Source organism: Castor canadensis, chromosome 4 (assembly GCF_047511655.1).
Source record: "Castor canadensis chromosome 4, mCasCan1.hap1v2, whole genome shotgun sequence".
NCBI classification, from domain to species: Eukaryota; Metazoa; Chordata; class Mammalia; order Rodentia; family Castoridae; genus Castor; species Castor canadensis.
Window position 1 is genome coordinate 163,254,431 of NC_133389.1, and position 20,092 is coordinate 163,274,522.

Genomic DNA, 20,092 nt, shown 5'->3' on the forward strand with positions numbered 1-20,092 from the left:
ACGAAATTCCAAGACAACAAAAATAGAGAATTTGAAAAAGCAAAGGAAGAAATAAAGGAAACCATAGAATCACTGTATAAACACCAAAGTGAAAGAGAGAACACAATGAATAAATGGATAAATGAACTCAGGACAAAAATAGACAACAATAAAGAAGAAAAATGCCAGGATATGGAAAACCTCAGAAAAAAGAACGAAACAGAACTGCAAAACAAAATGGAAGGCCAATCCAGCAGAATAGAACAAACAGAAGACAGAATCTCAGAACTTGAAGATGAAATGGTAATTAAAGGAAAAACCGAAGAACTATTAATTAAACAACTCAAGACCTGTGAAAAGAAAATGCAAGAACTCACTGACTCCATCAAAAGACCAAACTTGAGAATCATGGGCATCGAAGAAGGAGAAGAGGTGCAAGCGAAGGGAATGCGTAATATATTCAACAAAATAATAGAGAAACATATTCCCATACAAATGCAAGAGGCCTCCAGGATACCAAACAGACCAGATCAAAATAGAACTACTCCACGACATATCATCATTAAAACAACAAGTTCAGAAACTAAGGAAAGAATACTGAAGGCTGTAAGAGAGAAAAAAACAAGTAACATACAAAGGTAAACCCATCAAAATCACGGCAGACTTCTCAACAGAAACATTAAAAGCAAGAAGAGCATGGGGTGAGATCTTCCGGGCACTGAATGAAAATAACTTCAACCCCAGGATACTCTACCCAGCAAAGCTATCATTCAAAATAGATGGAGCAATAAAAGTCTTCCATGATAAGCAGAAACTAAAACAATATGTGACCACAAAGCCACCATTACAAAAGATTCTGCAAGGGATCCTGCACACAGAAAGTGACACCCAACTTAACCATGAAAAGGCAGGCAGCACCAAACCAAAGGATAAGAAAAAGCAAGACAGTAGAGAGTAACATCAAGTTAGGTACACACAATCAAACCTTCAAATAACTAAGACAACTAAATGGCAGGAATCACCACATACCTATCAGTACTAACACTTAATGTTAATGGACTTAATTCACCCATCAAAAGACACCTTTTGACAAAATGGATTAAAAAAGAAGATCCAACAATTTGTTGCTTACAGGAGACTCATCTCACCGACAGAAATAAGCATATGCTTAGGATGAAAGGCTGGAAGAAGATTTACCAAGCCAATGGCCCCCGAAAACAAGCAGGAGTAGCAATACTTATCTCTGACAAAGTAGACTTCAAACCTACATTGATCAAACGAGATAAAGAAGGACATTCCATACTAATAAAAGGGGAAATAGACCAAAAGGAAATAATAATCATCAATCTGTACGCACCCAATGTCAACGCACCCAATTTCATCAAACATACCCTGAAAGACCTAAAAGCATATATAAATGCCAACACAGTGGTTGTGGGAGACTTTAACACTCCATTATCATCAATAGATAGGTCATCCAAACAAAAACTCAATAAAGAAATCCAAGATCTAAAATATGCAATAGATCAAGTGGACCAAGCAAGCCTCAGCAAATATAAGAAAATAGAAATAATACCATGCATACTATCTGACCACAATGCAGTAAAAGTAGAACTCAACAACAAAAGTAAAGACAAAAAACATGCAAACAGCTAGAAACTAAATAACTCATTACTTAATGAAGAGTGGATCATCAATGCAATAAAAGAGGAAATTAAAAAGGTCCTGGAAGTCAATGAAAATGAAAACACAACCTACCGGAACCTATGGGACAAAGCTAAGGCAGTCTTGAGAGGAAAGTTTACAGCCATGAGTGCATATATTAAAAAGATTGAAAGATCCCAAATCAATGACCTAATGATACATCTCAAACTCTTAGAAAAACAAGAATAAGCAAATCCCAAAACAAATAGAAGGAGAGAAATAATAAAAATAAGAGCTGAAATCAACGAAATAGAAACCAAAAAAACCATACAAAGAATTAATGAAACAAAAAGTTGGTTCTTTGAAAAAATAAACAAGATCGATAGACCCCTGGCAAACCTGACTAAAATGAGGAGAGAAAAAACCCAAATTAGTAGAATCAGGAATGCAAAAGGGGAGATAACAACAAACACCATGGAAGTCCAGGAAATCATCAGAGACTACTTTGAGAACCTATTCAAATAAATTTGAAAATCTAAAAGAAATGGACAGATTTCTAGATACATATGATCATCCAAAACTGAACCAAGAGGAAATTAATCACCTGAATAGACCTATAACACAAAATGAAATTGAAGCAGCAATCAAGAGTCTCCCCAAAAAGAAAAGTCCAGGACCTGATGGATTCTCCGCTGAATTCTATCAGACCTTTAAAGAAGAACTGATACCAACCCTCCTTAAACTGTTCCATGAAATAGAAAGGGAAGGAAAACTGCCAAACACATTTTATGAAGCCAGTATTACACTTATCCCAAAACCAGGCAAAGACACCTCCAAAAAGGAGAACTATAGGCCAATCTCCTTAATGAACATTGATGCAAAAATCCTCAACAAAATAATGGCAAACCGAATTCAGCAACACATCAAAAAGATTATTCACCACGACCAAGTAGGCTTCATCCCAGGAATGCAGGGGTGGTTCAACATACGAAAATCAATAAACGTAATAAACCACATTAACAGAAGCAAAGACAAAAACGACTTGATCATCTCAATAGATGCAGAAAAAGCCTTTGATAAGATCCAACATCATTTCATGATAAAAGCTCTAAGAAAACTAGGAATAGAAGGAAAGTTCCTCAACATTATAAAAGCTATATATGACAAACCTACAGCCAGCATTATACTTAACGGAGAAAAATTAAAACCGTTCCCTCTAAAATCAGGAACTAGACAAGGATGCCCACTATCTCCACTCCTATTCAACATAGTACTGGAATTCCTAGCCAGAGCAATTAGGCAAGAAGAAGGAATAAAAGGAATACAAATAGGTAAAGAAACTGTCAAAATATCCCTATTTGCAGACGACATGATCCTATACCTTAAAGACCCAAAAAACTCTACTCAGAAGCTTCTAGACATCACCAATAGCTATAGCAAGGTAGCAGGATATAAAATCAACATAGAAAAATCATTAGCATTTCTATACACTAATAATGAACAAACGGAAAAAGAATGTATGAAAACAATTCCATTTACAATAGCCTCAAAAAAAATCAAATACCTACGTGTAAACCTAACAAAAGATGTGAAAGACCTCTACAAGGAAAACTATACACTTCTGAAGAAAGAGATTGAGGAAGACTATAGAAAGTGGAGAGATCTCCCATGCTCACGGATTGGTAGAATCAACATAGTAAAAATGTCGATACTCCCCAAAGTAATCTACATGTTTAATGCAATTCCCATCAAAATTCCAATGACATTCATTAAAGAGACTGAAAAATCTGTTAAATTTATATGCAAACACAAGAGGCCACGAATAGCCAAGGCAATACTCAGTCAAAACAACAATGCAGGAGGTATCACAATACCTGACTTCAAACTATATTACAAAGCAATAACAATAAAAACAGCATGGTACTGGCACAAAAACAGACATGAAGACCAGTGGAACAGAATAGAAGATCCAGATATGAAGCCACACAACTATAAGCAACTTGTCTTTGACAAAGGAGCTAAAAATATACAATGGAGAAATAGCAGCCTCTTCAACAAAAACTGCTGGGAAAACTGGTTAGCAGTCTGCAAAAAACTGAAACTAGATCCATGTATATCACCCTATACCAAGATTAACTCAAAATGGATCAAGGATCTTAATATCAGACCACAAACTCTTAAGTTGTTACAAGAAAGAGTAGGAAATACTCTGGAGTTAGTAGGTATAGGTAAGAACTTTCTCAATGAAACCCCAGCAGCACAGCAACTAAGAGATAGCATAGATAAATGGGACCTCATAAAACTAAAAAGCTTCTGTTCATCAAAAGAAATGGTCTCTAAACTGAAGAGAACACCCACAGAGTGGGAGAAAATATTTGCCAATTATACATCAGACAAAGGACTGATAACCAGAATATACAGGGAACTTAAAAAACTAAATTCTCCCAAAACTAATGAACCAATAAAGAAATGGGCATGTGAACTAAACAGAACTTTCTCAAAAGAAGAAATTCAAATGGCCAGAAAACACATGAAAAAATGCTCACCATCTCTAGCAATAAAGGAAATGCAAATTAAAACCACGCTAAGATTCCACCTCACCCCTGTTAGAATAGCCATCATCAGCAACACCACCAACAACAGGTGTTGGCGAGGATGCGGGGAAAAAGGAACCCTCTTACACTGTTGGTGGGAATGTAGACTAGTACAACCACTCTGGAAAAAAATTTGGAGGCTACTTAAAAAGCTGAACATCAAGCTACCATTTGATCCAGCAATACCACTCTTGGGGATATACCCAAAAGACTGTTACTCCAGAGGCACCTGCACATCCATGTTTATTGCGGCACTATTCACAATAGCCAAGTTATGGAAACAGGCAAGATGTCCCACCACTGACGAATGGATTAAGAAAATGTGGTATCTATACACAATGGAATTTTATGCAGCCATGAAGAAGAACGAAATGTTATCATTCGCTGGTAAATGGATGGAATTGGAGAACATCATTCTGAGTGAGGTTAGCCTGGCTCAAAAAACCAAAAATCGTATGTTCTCCCTCATATGTGGACATTAGATCAAGGGCAAACACAACAAGGGGATTGGACTATGAGCACATGATAAAAGCGAGAGCACACAAGGAAGGGGTGAGGTTAGGTAAGACACCTAAAAAACTAGCTAGCATTTGTTGCCCTTAACGCAGAGAAACTAAAGCAGACACCTTAAAGCAACTGAGGCCAACAGGAAAAGGGGAACAGGTACTAGAGAAAAGGTTAGATCAAAAAGAATTAACCTAGAAGGTAACACCCACGCACAGGAAATCAATGTGAGTCAATGCCCTGTATAGCTATCCTTATCTCAACCAGCAAAAACCCTTGTTCCTTCCTATTATTGCTTATACTCTCTCTACAACAAAATTAGAAATAAGGGCAAAATAGTTTCTGCTGGGTATTGGGGGGGGGGAGGGAGGGGGCGGAGTGGGTGGTAAGGGAGGGGGTGGGGGCAGTGGGGAGAAATGAACCAATCCTTGTATGCACATATGAATAATAAAAGAAAAATGAAAAAAAAAGTTTATAATATCCTTCTTTATTAACACATAATAAAGAGAACGCTGATTAATGTTTTAGCAAAGAAAAAAAAAAAAAGACTTTAACTTGAGTCAGACATGTTGGTGACCTGCAGCTGGGAGGCTAAAATGGGAGGATCACGTGAGGGAATACAAAATCAATCCCAGCCACAGAGCAAAACCCTAAGACCCCATCTAGAACAAAACAAAACAAAATCTCTAACTTGGAGTCCCAACAAAAAATGTACTAATTACTCAGGCAATTTAATTCAATTTTCACATAACAACTATTTGAAGAATAGCAGTAAAATACAATCTGAAATTCATTCCTCAAGAACGGCCACTTCATTTTTAGCTTAAGAAAATTAGATTAGAGTTTTTACTCCCATTTCAAAACTGTGTGTGGAGCAGGAACTGTTTCTTTTCTTCCCCCATTTCTTCCTACTTTATCCTATTAAAATAAATCTTTGCTAAAACAAGAAAGAGAGAGAGAGAAAGAAAGGAAAGGAAGGAAGGGAGGGAAGGAGGGAAGGAGAGAGGGAGGGAGGAATCCAGAAGTCACTTATTCAGCACTACATTACTACTTAGAACAGTCTATTTTACATATAGATTTGTATATCCTATTCAAAATGCCTGGGACCAGAAATGTTTTAGATTTTGAAGTTTGCTTTTTTTTTTTAATATTTGTATGAGCGTAGCTAATTTGAAAACTTGAACTTTTTTGAGCATTCTCAACTTCAGGTTTTTTGATTAGGGATGCTCAGCTTGTATTCTATGGGGTTTTTTTAATATAATTATCCTTGAATTATTATATAAACACTAATTCAGAATATGTACCATTTCTGAACAGATCTACATAACTCAGTGAGCTAATATTTCCAAAAGACCAATGCATGGTATCATAAAATCATATGGCTTAAAAGATCAAGCCAAAGTACTGTATAAATCAAAGAAATTTAATAAAATAAAACTTACCAAGATAGCTTCATTCCACACTATGACAAGCCTAAAGAAACTAGTACTTGCCAAGTTTTGGTACAGAATCAAGGAAGAACATCCACAATTACCTAAAATGCTATTAAAATAGTCCCTACAAATATACATAAGGTGAAATTTTTCTCACACACTTTAATTTAAACAACACACACCATAATGGAATGAAAAGATAAGCAGCTATGACAAGTTGTCTTCAATCAGCAAGCACAGACAGGCATGGCAACATACTACTTTAATCTCAGCACTAAGAATGCTGAGGCAGGAGGATCACAAGTGACCCTACAGGTAGAAGGAAGGAAGAAAAGAAGGAGGAAGGGACGGAGACAATAGGTACCATTTCCTACTATATCCTTCCACTGCACATACCTCACATATATACCCATGTTTCTAGAAACAAAATTGGGACTCCAACCATATTGTCTCCCACACAACCTTAACCTAAAAAATCATACATTAAACTACTTTTCAGATATGCTCAAACTTCAGAATGTACTTTGCTCATATCAGAAAGACACATACTTATAACTTCAGATAATTAAAGAAATAGTTAAAAAGAGGCTATATTAAGCCTGTCTCAGGGACATTTAAACTATGTAACTAAAATTTTGAGTCCCTCAGATGATATCTCCTAAAAAAAAGGATGAGATGAAAATTTATTCTTCTAACCTGTAAACCAGACTTTCACATTATAACATGGCTATAATTCCATGATAACTATTGTGGGTTGCATTGTGTCATTTCCCCCTAAAAAAAAAAAAAATTGAAATCAACACCCTAGTTAGTACCTATGAATATGACTTAATTTGGAGACAGTCTTTGTAGAATGGTCATGTTGAGATCATTAGGGTAACCCCTGATCCAACAGAACTGGCATTCTAAGGAAGAATGCCATGTGAACAAAAAGATAAAGTCAGAAGTATTGCAGCCACAAGCCAAGAACCAGCAAAGATTGCCAGTATTATGATTTGTATCTGAAATGTTCCTCACGGGCTCAAGTGCTAAAGCCTTGATTGCTAACTGGTGGCACTATTACGGGAGGTGGCACAAATTTTATGAGGCAGGGCCTAGCTGGAGGAAGTAAATCGCTGGAGGTGTGCCTCTGCAGGTTAGACCTGGACCCTGGTTCCCTCCTCTCTGCTTCCTATCCATCATAAGGTAAACAACCTCTTCCTCCACATGTTCCCATCACCATGATGTTCTGCCTCAGCACAGGCCCAGAATCAACAGTCAAGGACTATGGAGTGAAACCATGAGCAAAAATAAATCTTTCCCTCTTTAAGATGTTTATGTCAGATATGTGTCACTATGACAAAGTCTAATATACTCCCTTAAGTTGTTAAAGTAGGTACTTTGTCACAGCACCAGAAAACCTGACTAACACAACCAACAACCCAGAAGGAAGCAGTAAAGAGGCATGAACAGATTCTCCCTCACAGCCTTCAAAACGAAAATCTGCCAACATCTTGATCTTGGATTTCTAGCCTACAAAACTATGAGACAATAAATTTCTGTTGTTCTAAACCATTCAGTCCTTGGAACTATGTTACAGCAGCCCTCATAAACTAATACAGTAACTATAAGAAGTAGACTTTCACAATTTAAAAAGTGTAGATCAAAACTGGAAGATTAAAAAAAGACATATTTGAATTATAAAAAATGCATTAATTTTCTCCCTAAACTTAGCAAAACTATTTACTAAGCTTTAGGATTATGGACAAGTTATCCTCTTCAAGCTTTATTTTCTTACTTGTAAATTAAGAGTTATAAGGATCAAAATGAGATTATATAGTCATCGCTGTGATTACAGATTGCTAACTAGAAAACTAGTTACTCTACATACACCAAGCCATAACTACTTACCTACAAAAGATGTGCTCACACCCTCCTAAGCACACAGGCTCCCTCAGAATATTATTACTGTTGGAGGAAAAGAAAATAGTTAAGGCTTAGGACATTGTTAGATAAACATTTCATACTCAGTATTTCTAAGTCTCAACACCATCATTATCTCACTCTTTCTCAAAGCAGAAAATATTAAGGGTGTAATTCATTTGAAAGGCTGTTACTTTCATGGGTTACATACGCTCATTAACACACATGTTAAATCCCAACAGCAACTATCAAACACAGCACAAGTTATAGTATAATTTATACTATATGTGCTGGAAAATTAGAGAAAGAAACAACTTTGTTCAAGCATCTTTAAGTCTCTTACATGAAAAAAACAACCACTGGCTGTTTCTTTAAACCGCTAAGATAAATCTTCACTGAATGACTAAAAGACCATAAATCTCAAAATGCGACCCACAATTAGAAGGACCACAAGATGTATTGTCCAAATGAGAACATCTCTGACAGTCAGGGGGTAGGCGGGGAGAGGAGGGTGATAACTATACAGGATGCTGGGACAACAGGTATAATCCTAGACTGCTGCAGGAAAACAGGACATCTGGTCAACTTGACCAAAAGAATCCATGGGTTCCCATGAGAAAGTATGTGTTTCTTGCTATTAAGTAGCCATCTACTTTTCATAGCTGTCTTACTTACTACAAAAGCAAACATTTTTTCAGTACATACAAGTTTATTGTTTTGTCTTTAAGCAATTTCAAATAGAAATCATCAGGCTGGCAGTAGGCAGAATGAATGAGCTGTGTCACATTGAAAGAAAAGAAGCAAAATATTCCCAATGCTGTCTATCAAAATACCTGCTACCTTTGAGATTCCTAAGAAGGAACTGCTACTTATTAATAAACAGGCTTCAAGTCATTACATTCAGTGGGAGTACTACAGCAAGAGCACATCAAAAAAGTAAAGTCTTGAAAGGGTGAACATTTTCTTGCTTGGTTTATTACACTAACCCTAAGACCTTTACGTATTTACACCATTATTATCCAATTACCTCTGTACACAAACCTTGTATCAATAAAAACGTTCTCTATATTTCTTAAAAGATCAAAAGTATCACAGTGTACATTTTAATAGATATGAATATTAAAGTGAAATTGAGCTTTCAGAAAAAGCACTGAGAGTACACAGCCATGCTATTTTCAAGTTACTGTTTGAAAATGGTGCTCACTGATGTTATAAAACCCACTACTTTTTACAAACTCACAATATCTTGACTTTTCTGGCAATTAAAATGGTCTCTTTTACAATGTTCATGTGCTCCTTTAATTTTTGTACATTTGTCCTCTTTCCCAATGGAGTGGGCTGAATTGTACTTCATTGCAAGCTCTGCCCATAACATCTCAAAAGTGATGTTATTGACCTCCTTTTATCACAATATCCTTCCTGTATCTTTTGTTGCATCATTGTGGCCAAACTTGATTACTCTCTCTTAGAACTCTGCTCAACCTCATAACTCCTTCTCCATCTAACCCAGGCCACAGGTTTACTACTTGGAGCTATGCTTGTCACTACCCTAATTCTACTGATCTTTTAGATACTCACAATTGCCAGTCTGTAATGCCAGACAGGCCCCAGAGTCTACTTCTTCCTTCTCTGCTTAGGGTGTAAATACCACAAGGAAAACAGAAAGATAGTCAGGCCTGGGGCACATGCCTGTAAAGCCTGTACTTGGAAGGCTTAGACAGAAGGACCATGAGTTTGAGACCAGCCTGGGTCACACAGCAAGTCAAAGAACCAAAATACAGGAAAATACATAAATTTATCTCTAAAAACTTGGTAGCTTCCTCCCTCATCTTTTTACCTCTGAAATACTACATGATCCATGAGTAAACAAAGCAACAAGCAGGTGACTATGCAAAATAATCTCCCTGCTCCTAAACCTCCTTTGCCTTACTGAAGTTAAATGGAGTGAGTTGAGACCACCCAAACACCAGGAACCTTAGCCCCACTCAGGTCTCCGAGGAAAAGACCTCCTTCAGTCATTTTTTTTCTTGATTATAGCTCATATATCTTCCCAGTTTTCTAAAATACCCGAGTCTCATCAGTCACCTTTACTTCCAGTATCATCTATACACATACAGGTAAAACATGAGCCTAAAAAAAGAAAGAAAAAAATCCACACTTCCTTTTAATCCTGCTTCCCTTTTACCTCCTGCCCCAGCTCCTCATCTTCAACAGACAAAAATTTTAAAACAATTGCCCAGGACAAGCAAACTACATCTCTTTATCATCCTAGCTGTGACTCCCACCCTCCTCCCTGAGCTACTCTCCAGTGCACCTTTGGTCCTCCTCCTTACTCCTTGTGAAGCTAGAAGGAGGATCTCACCTTCTTCCCTGAAATGTTGCCTTCCACTGGGTTTTCATTTTCTTAGCGCTCATTTATCTGCCTACTTCAGTACTTGCTTAGCTGCTTCTTTTCCTACCCTGCATGTTGGCAGACCCCCTGGATGCAGCCCCACAGCCTCCTGGCTTTCTCTGGCAATATACTTCCCTAAATGCCTTGATTCTGTCCCTCAACTTTGATTTTCCTTCCTAAAATGACTCTGAACCCTTTGTAATCCTTTGTCTACAACTCTTACTCTTCACCCTAGCAGCAAGATGCTATCGTGTCATTAGCAGCAACTTAATAGCTATGAATAATAGATCAGAACTAATTACTCTAATTAGTGAACTATATTTTTTGCGGTTGTTAATAGATGAGGGAAGACATGGGAAATGTAAGTGAGAAGTCTACATGTGCTTGTGTGCTGGGGGTAGAGCAGGGAGGGAGAGGGTAGAACCAACCCCAAAGACAATGAATGGAAGAGCTCTGAAGCAGACATGGCATAGAAATGGTACCGACCTATGCCAAAGCCAGACTTTCAGAAAATGGCTAGAGCTTAGCTTAGGAGATACCATGGAATAAAAGAATTTTTCTTACAACTAGAAGATACTGACCAAAATCTTAAATGCACCCAACTTTAACTACACTATTCCCTTGCCAGAAATTTATACTTCAGGTACAATAGACACTTGCACCAATGAAACACCAAAGATATCTAGGTAAATTCTAAAAGCTTCCAGAGATTAAAAAATAATACAATTAAAATGTCATATATAGTGTTTAAAAAGAAATCAGAATAGCATAAGATTTCTCAAAGGTAGAAAGAGATGAGACAGAACAGTGCGGTGAGGCCTTCAAAATAATAATGGAAAGTTGCTTTATGCTTTGCATTCCATATCCAGTCATCTTCCATAGTACAAACTTAGAAGAAAATTCATCTTTGACAGTAGGAAGTAAGGAAATAAATACATAATATCTAAAATGGAAAACACTCAAGAAATAGATATATAGCCACAGTGGTGCCTCACACTTATAATCCCAGGTACTTGAGCAGAAATAGGAGGACAGTTGGAGATCAGCCCAGGCAAAAAAACAAAGAACAAAGGTAGGGAGACCCTATTCTCCAAAACAAACCAGGCATGATGATGCACACCTGCTGTAATCCCACCTACTCAGGAAGTAGAGGTAGGAAGGTAACAGTCCAAAGCCAGAAAAGCATGAGACCCTATTTGAAAAATAAACTAAAGAAAAAAGGGTTAGCACTGTTTCACAAGCCTAGTAACCACCAGGCTAAATTCAAATCCCAATGCCACACAGACAAAAAGAAAAAGAAAAAAAGGAAAGAAATAGGGATATAAACATTATTATTTGGAAATCTAGAGGTAACTCAGGGGTGATGAGGGATAAGGCAAAGAATGTGTTAATTACCATCTTTGTCCTGAATTCTGTCAACCATAATGCACACATAATTTTAATCTTTAATTTTGTACTTTAAAAAAATTTAAAGGTAGTCGAATGCATTAGGCGAATACCTACAAGCCTAGTAGCCACTCAGGAGGCAGAGATACAGAGGGATCAGGGCTCCAGGCCAGCCCAGTCAAAAAGTTAGTAAGACCTCATCTCAACCATCAAAGCTGGATGTGGTGGTGCATGCCTGTAAACACGATGATGTCAGTCAAGCCCTCTTCTGGTCATAAACATGAAACCCTATTCAAAAAAACCTAAAAGAAAAAGGGATGGGAATATGGCTCAAGTGGTAGAGCACCTGCCTAACAGGCACAGGGCCCAGAGTTCAAAACTCCAGTACTGCATAAATAAGTAAATAAATAAATAAATGTAAGGGTAATGAACAAGAATATTCACTCCAGCACTGCTTGCTACATCAAAAAAACTGAAACGACTTCAATTGTTACCAATAAGGAAGTGGTTAAAAATGATCATGATAAATCTACTTGACATACAGCATCCTCTTACCTGAGGACATCATACTCACCGATGTTATACAGACTCTCTTAAAGGGTATACACAAACTTGATGAGTGTAAATTACTGAGGACGATTCAGACTTACATCATTCACTTAACAAACATTTAATAACCATATACTGTAATGTTTTAGTTCTTTCACATATTCACGTACTATTTTCATTTTTAAAAAATTTAACATTAAGAAGCTCTTCACAATCTGCTAACAGCCAAGCCATGCAACCATCCTTCTCAATTCTCCTCCACAAAAAGTCCATTCTGGCTGGGTCAGTACCTATAACAATGCTCAAATATCCTATGTTTATTTCTAACCCCACAACTTTGCCTACACTGTTGTCCAGGCCTGGAATGCACTTCCTTCTCCCCAGCAGCTATCCAAGTCCAACACGTGACCCAAGCACTGTACAGGACGGTGTAATAAAAAGAACACAAAACAGATAAGGGTTTTAGTCAGCATGCCACCACTTAGCAAACACACCACAGCACACACCAGAAACACAAAGCTGACTGCTGCCACTCTTTCCTTCAAGGGTGGCAAGCTATATAGCTGGGTGGTTATATAAACCAAATTAATGTGTGACTCAAAAGAGATTTAAAATGTTCTAAAGTTCCAAAGACAGACGGCAGCTAGTAGGGCTTAAGAACTCAATGCTGAAAACTAAAGTCTGTTTTTGTTGTTTTTTAAGTTTGTAACTACCTGATTCTCTTACTTTCCTTGTCTCCAAGTAGACTGTAGCCTTTCAGACAATAGATCTTGACTTTCATTTTTTTCTGAACTCCCCAATCCATTTCCTGCCTAGCCCAATGCTATATGACAGCAGGATTTCAATAAATCCTTAGTGAATGAACCAAATGGAAGACTACATACAAAAATGCATTTGTATTAACAATTCCATTTTATCCTGATCCTATTTTCTGCTTGGTATACATATATATTAGAAAGAAAAAAATTCACATGAATAAGACATTTGCATGGTAACAGGATTTCTGCACTTTTGTAAGAGGTGCTCAAGTTGCTTTTGCTGAAAAGCACTGACTCCTTACTTGAGCCCACAAATTAACTAAAAACAGGAAAAGTTTGGCATCTCTGTCTCCGTTTTGTATCTGTCTTTGCTCTAAGCCATTCTCTTTACAGTCACTTTACAATCACCTTAGATTCCAAAAAGGACAAAACTGATAATATCTTATGACAATGAACTGAAGCCACCTGGGGGTGTCACTCTCCCAGTGAGAGCAATTATCCCAAGAATCCTCACAAACAGGAACCAGATTACTCCCTCCATGTGATAAACTCCCAAAACTGGACAAGACCACCAAGCCTAACCAAGACTGCTCCACCAGTCACAACTACACCTATGACTGGGACTTATTTAACTAAGCATACCTTTGTCCCCTGCCCCCCAGTTCTTTTGTCTGTTTAAACCTACACTTCATGTCGGTACCTAAAATGGCTGTAGATGAGCTGAGTGTTTACTCTGCCTCTTCCCTCAGCATGCCCGGAGCCAGCCCCATAATAAACCTCCTTTCTCTGGCTTCACCATGCCCCTTTGTTTGGAGTTTAGGGGTGGTGGCGGGACCTGGCATATGGAATCTCAGAAGTTTGAGCCTTGGGTCCAAAACTATAGTTTCACTTTCAGCATTCAGCTATACTGCTTTCTCCCCACTCACCTGCAGCCAAATTCTGTAACTTTGTATGTAGTTGATTTGGAAAGATCAGTGAAGTCCATAGATTTTAACTTAGGGAAGAACTGAGTAGTGAAAAAAAAAAATCCTACTGATGTAAAATTTTCTTTGCAAAGGAAATAAAACATGAGATTATAATCCTGAAGCAGAAGGTTTTCTTAACCAAATGGCTCCACAACCCCTCAACCTCTCAAGAGCTATCAACTACTATTTAATATTAAGGCAGTGTAGCTGCCAAGTGCTCTTACATTTTAGAAAATTCTCAAGGTATTTTTAAGTTAGGGATCAACATGTTTAACATGAAACTCTACAAGCTCTCCAAGACAATTAAGCAATCTTTATCTGTAGGAGAATAAATATATGATGTCTTTATTAAGTAAATGGATAATGCCATGGAAGCATCCTATTCTGTGTTTTTGGTTTTTTGTATGCCAGATTCAAGTAAGTCACATGGGAAAAATTTAAATTCATGTCTAATTGTTTAGCATCAGTAAATGTTGAATCAATGAATCAAATATCCCAAAAGTCAAATAGGCAAGAGAACTCTATTAATAACTAATTTTAATGAAAACTACTACCAGAGAATCTACTATACTGGTCCCTGAGATTATCATATAGATCTGACTCAATAGTATTGGTTATTTTGTCTTCTATTCCCTTTCCACCAAAGTAAAACAATTATCTAACTGCTAACCTTCCTGACCTTTTTAAGCTGCACCTTTTCCACCTGCCATTCAAATGCTGAATTTCAAGGCTCACACCTAGGCATTCCTCTCTTCCCTTGTCACCAAGACTTGTTTAACCAGTAACTTGCAAGATATGGAGGACAGTATAAGAGATGCTGCAGCTGGGCATGGCAGTGAGCATCTGTAAACCCAGCACCATGTCTGAAAATTAATTTATTAATAAAATAAGAGGTATTCCACGTGTCTGGTAAGTTTCTCAACTGGTCACAAGCCCTGTGTTGTGCGCATATGTGCGCACACATGCATACCTGTGTGCGTGTGTTTTGATTTTCTAGTTACTGTGCAGGATAGGTAATTAACCCCAGAAACCTATGGAGGATTCTTGTGATTCAGGTGAATTAACTGGGTCACTCTGGTGTTACCACTTTGCCACTGTGATGTGACCTGACAGAATTTTTTTCATACATTAATTTAGCAAACACTAAGAAGGCGGGTGTCTGGCACTGTGGTCAAAAAACGTGAAGAAGACACAGACATCAAATAACCAAAATACTACATAAATAAATATATCCCACAAATACATAAATTCTAATTTGGAGAATACGATGCAAGCTGAACACTAACAATCTGAGTCCTTTTCTCACGCATGTAAAACTTTGTAAGTTTTAAACAATATTTTGCAACCAATGGATATTAGTAATTATGAAATGTTCAAATTATAGGCAGTCTTATAAGTCAACTAGTTCCTTTTCTCATTTTATAGATAAGGACACCAGAATCCCAGGAAAGTTACAAGGATGTTAAATATGTGAACCAAGTAATATTTTATTGTTGGGCTATTAGTCACTCCAGATCTGATCAGTCTTAACTCCCTGCCCACCTGACCTACTCCCTGTCTAGCCTATAGTTCTTTTTAGGGTACTGTCTTTTGCTAATTATCACCCCCCTTATTTGTAAATTAAAATAAAATAATTATAATAACAATTCCCATTATTAGCAGTGGAATCATTTATAAAAATCCATCTCTGCCTCAATGTCTAATTCTAAAGCCCATGAGGCTTTCCTCTACTGGCCCCACCCAACTACTCTTTTCTAGGTACCCTTGGCTTTAACCATAATTTATCTCCAATTGTGTGTACATTTTACCCCTTAAAATTAAATACATATTCCTTAAGGGTAGAAAATGCAATATCACATCGCCACTATAGCAGCTCCTCAGTGATTTCTTGCTCTAATGAATAACCAGTGCCAGAGCAAACCAATGGGAGCAATTGTCCCATTTAAGAATCACTGGCCTGTAAGAATGCAGGGGGTCAGGAAATTTAGCTTTTATTTTACAAACATTCACTTAGCACTCAGTACGCAACAGGCAATGCTCTAACAATCTTATAAATATAAAGTAGACTAATTTAATGGTCAGAATAACCTGGTAAGGTAGAAACTACTACCAGCTCATTTTGCAAATACAGAAAATGAAGCATACAACAATTGAATAACATGCCTCAAAAACACTGAGCCAAGATCTGAAGCCAGAGTATGATTTCAGAATCCATGCTCTCAACCACTAAGCTACCTCAAGATAGAATATAAAATTAACTCTGATTTACCTTTTAAATGACAAGGGATAAACTCAGGGAAAAAAATTACCTATCCTAACCATTACAATTAGTTTTTTGCTTTTTATTAAAAGTGAACTAAAAACCCCAAAATACTATTGTCATAGGTGCCGGCTCCCATTCCTAAAATATGCCAAGAAATATCTGATTATTTTAATTTACAAAAAAAATCACATGACACCTGGGGCTTTTTTACATAGCAGTCCCTATTATCATTGCCAGCTTCCTTTAGGAATACAATATTACTCTTTCTTCTGCCAGCCTCTCAAATGATCAGGTCTTCCTGCCTCATTTTTCCAAATCTTTAAATAGCTTCTGTCTGGTTGTGACGCTTGGCCCTAACACAAATGTCACATCTGGCCTCTCAAACACTTTCACCAGCTTCACCTTAAAGCCATACTCATGTTACAGATCAAGAAAGGATGCCCTGTAATGTAGCCAATCCACCCTCACCAACGAGTAATGCTTGCTGCAAAATGGATTCAATGTGCTACACAAGACAGGTGACAGCTGGGAACACCAGATAGATGACAGCTGCAAGCTGAATGTGAGGGTAATCGGGGTAATCACTAGCCCACTGTGTAGAACTTTGAGATTCTGTAAAAGACACACTGACAAAATTTCAAATAATATGACACTGCTTTGAATGGCGGGAAGCAAAAGCAAGAAGCAGACCATCCTAAGTTGCTCCTTTCCAGCAATAATGTCAGGCAGCTATGTGGGCAAAGGCACAAGAAAGAAGGAATTTCTTCTTCCCCTAGGGCAAGAAGTGCAACTGGCCATTTTACTCACTACAAACAGTGCCATGCTTGCAGAGACACTAAGAGAGGAAAGCAAAATCATCTATAAATATAAAATTCCATCTGATATGAGATTTTATATCAAAAATGTTTAAGTTAAGACGTTTCCCTGTTAAAACTGAGTTTGGCAATCTGTTGCCTCTGGGCCAAATCAAACCAGAAGCCTATTTTCTTATAGTCCCTGAACAAAGAATGGTTTTGACATTTTTAAGATATTTAGAAAATAACAATAGAAATTATTTGTGGCCTTGAAACCCTAAAATTACTGACACTTCATAGAAAAATTTGCAAAGCCCTATGTGAAAATATGCATTCTAAGAAATACTCAAAATTTATTTCATGAGAGTTCATGTATTAGCTAAAAGAATTTAAAAAAAGAGAAACACTGGAATCCAATACACTGGATAAAATATACTAAAAGTGTGGGCCTCATTACTGATGTCATCCTCCAGTACTTTGGCTTTACCAGCTCACTTCAGTTAAAAGGCAGAAAAAGGTGGAAAGTACTAAAAATACGAAACTGGGTTTGTGAAATTTTAGGACAATCTATAGACTCTTCATTCAGCTTACCTCCAAGTCATTCAGCTAACAGAGATCACATCTTTTTGTATTTTATAACACTGATTATTTTCTTATCATTTTCTCCATAGTTTACTGGTATAATTTCATTTAGTTTCCTCACTCCTATAGAATATAAGGTCCCATAGGACAAGGTGCAACTGGGCAGGCTTTCCTCACTGCAGACGGTGCCATACTTGCAGAGACACCAAAAAAAGGAAAGCAAAATCATTCTTTAATATTAAATCCCATGTGATATGAAATTGGTTCAAGTGGCAGAACAGGGCCCTGAGTTCAAATCCCAATACTAAAAATAAAAAAGGCACTGCAGGTCAGTAAGGGCTGGGATTTTATCTGCATTGTTCACTAATGAGTCCCTAAGGAAGGCACTTTATAGATAGATGTTCAATAGTGTATTATTACTACTATCACTATTAATAAATCCTTGCAGGAGAATGAGCTATTCATTAATGAGGCAAAGAGAGGATGAATGACTTGGCCCAACCAACTGTCAAAAGCTGTAACTTGAACTCTTGAAGTCTGACTCTTCAGTCTAAGTGAAATGATATGCTGCTTCCTTCTGAATATCTTACTTTTGTTGAACTATTAAAGCGTGAACTATAACTGCTTCTGTTATTGCAACTAGAAGTGCCAGTTTTCAATTTCTTAGACGGATGATCCATATTCTTCACGAAAACACACACAACTCAGAATACCTTCATGTACTTACTTCTAGCACAACTGCCACTTCTCTAGAGAGTAATAATGTAATTTTGTCAGATATGAAGTTTTTGCAAAACAAAATGTAAGTGCAAAACTGTGACAGTTAAGTCCTTTTCATTTTTAAATAAAAAGCTACTGTATAAGTAACAGCAGTACTGAGTTCTCCAAGTTGGAAGTCAGAGAGAAAAAAAAAAAAATCAAAGTGCAAAAAGGAAATATGGTTATGACAGCCCATAATGATCTTACAGAAACTGTGAGCTGTGCATACATCAGGTGCTCAATAAATGCTTTGAGAAGTGAATGATAAGAGGGGCACTTATTAGGTTTTACAGATCTTCGGTTCTGTACTAAAAAGAGCTACAGGAAAGGCAGCACCCATGAATACCTTCGGATGGGATGGAATCCAACAGAGACTGGGGGTGTAGCTCGGTGGTAAAGTGCTGGAACGCCAAGCCACAGTCTTTTGACCAAACCAAGGAAATAAGAACTAGAATAGCAATGCTCACCACACTGCCATCTTCAAGTTATCCCAACAAGCGTCCCAACACTCCACTCCACCCCAAAAGGCCAGTTCAGGAAAGAATGAGGGCCGCTTTAAACTTAAGGGAGCTTCTGGTGCGTTCCTGCGACCCAGGGCCTGGCATTCGGAGTCACCTTCATCACAGTGATCCCGGCCCTACACGGTGCGGAAGCCTCAGTCCTCCCCAGTCCCAGAGTTTCAAACTCGGGAGGCGGAGCTAGCGCGGCGCACTCTCAGCCCCGCCTCCAGCGCGCCAAGTTCAACAACTGCCATTTAGGTTCAGTTTGCAGCAGGGCTGGGACGTCGCACAGCCGGGATGGGAATGGGAGCCAGGGAGGGGAAGCTAACAGCAGATCGTGGGCAGGCCCGGGGCGGGAAGCGAGGAGGAAGCGGCGAGTTTGAAAAGACCCTCCCGTGACCGAGGCGCCCCCTGCCCCAGGGCTGCTCCCCGAGACCTCGCGGGCGGGGCGCGGTCCTTACCAACGCGAGCAGCGCAGCAGTTTCTCCAGACGGGCGAGCGCGGCGCGGCAGTGGGCCCAGGCCCCGCCACCCGCCGACTCCATGGCGGGCGCGGGACGAGGCTCGTTCCCGGAACGGACCCTCGGACGCCGGCTCCCCGGCATTGCCTCGCTTTCGAGAGGCCGGAAGGACTCGGGCACCGTCGGACAGCCTGCAGGGCCAGGCACCCGACTCCAGCCGAGCGGTTCCCGCGTCTGGGCCGGCGGGGCGGCCGAAACGCGCTAAAAGTCCCCTTCTGCTGGGCCAAGGGGCGGGGCCGCGGCCCTGTGGGCGGGGCGCGGCTGCGGTACCCGTCTGCAATTGGTAGAACGGGAGCGTCTGGAATTGGGCGGGGTCTCTCCAAAGGATCCCGCCAAGGAGCCCCTGGTGACCCAGGGCTGGGATTCTTGGGGCCCACAAGTCGTGGAAACTCACAAAGAGACTTTAGTTGAGGATTATCTATGAAAAGTGCCGTTTTCACTACTATTGAACTTGGAGAAGCCGGGTGTCTTTTTTTTTTTCTTTGAAAGTAACTTTTTTCTTCCTCCTTCCCCCAGCTGTGGGATATGAGAGCCCAGGAAAAATGAGGACGTTTTCTATCTAATTTTA

The 20,092-nt window shown here is 38.7% G+C and overlaps 1 protein-coding gene across 3 annotated transcripts in view; it reads right to left on the reverse strand.

Moving 5' to 3' along the window:
• Bard1 (BRCA1 associated RING domain 1) overlaps positions 1-19,736 on the reverse strand; it is an 88,534-nt gene extending 68,798 nt beyond the window's left edge. Inside the window, exons 1-2 of one of the 3 annotated variants that reach the window (XM_020151780.2) lie at positions 19,466-19,736; positions 8,045-8,101 (exon numbers count right to left, since the gene is read on the reverse strand). In XM_020151780.2, the coding sequence (XP_020007369.1) occupies positions 8,045-8,101; positions 19,466-19,608 (200 nt within the window). In that variant the 5' untranslated portion in view covers positions 19,609-19,736. The other 2 variants (XM_074071659.1, XM_020151781.2) reach the window with 2 other exon arrangements.
• Between the last annotated feature and the right edge of the window lie 356 nt (positions 19,737-20,092).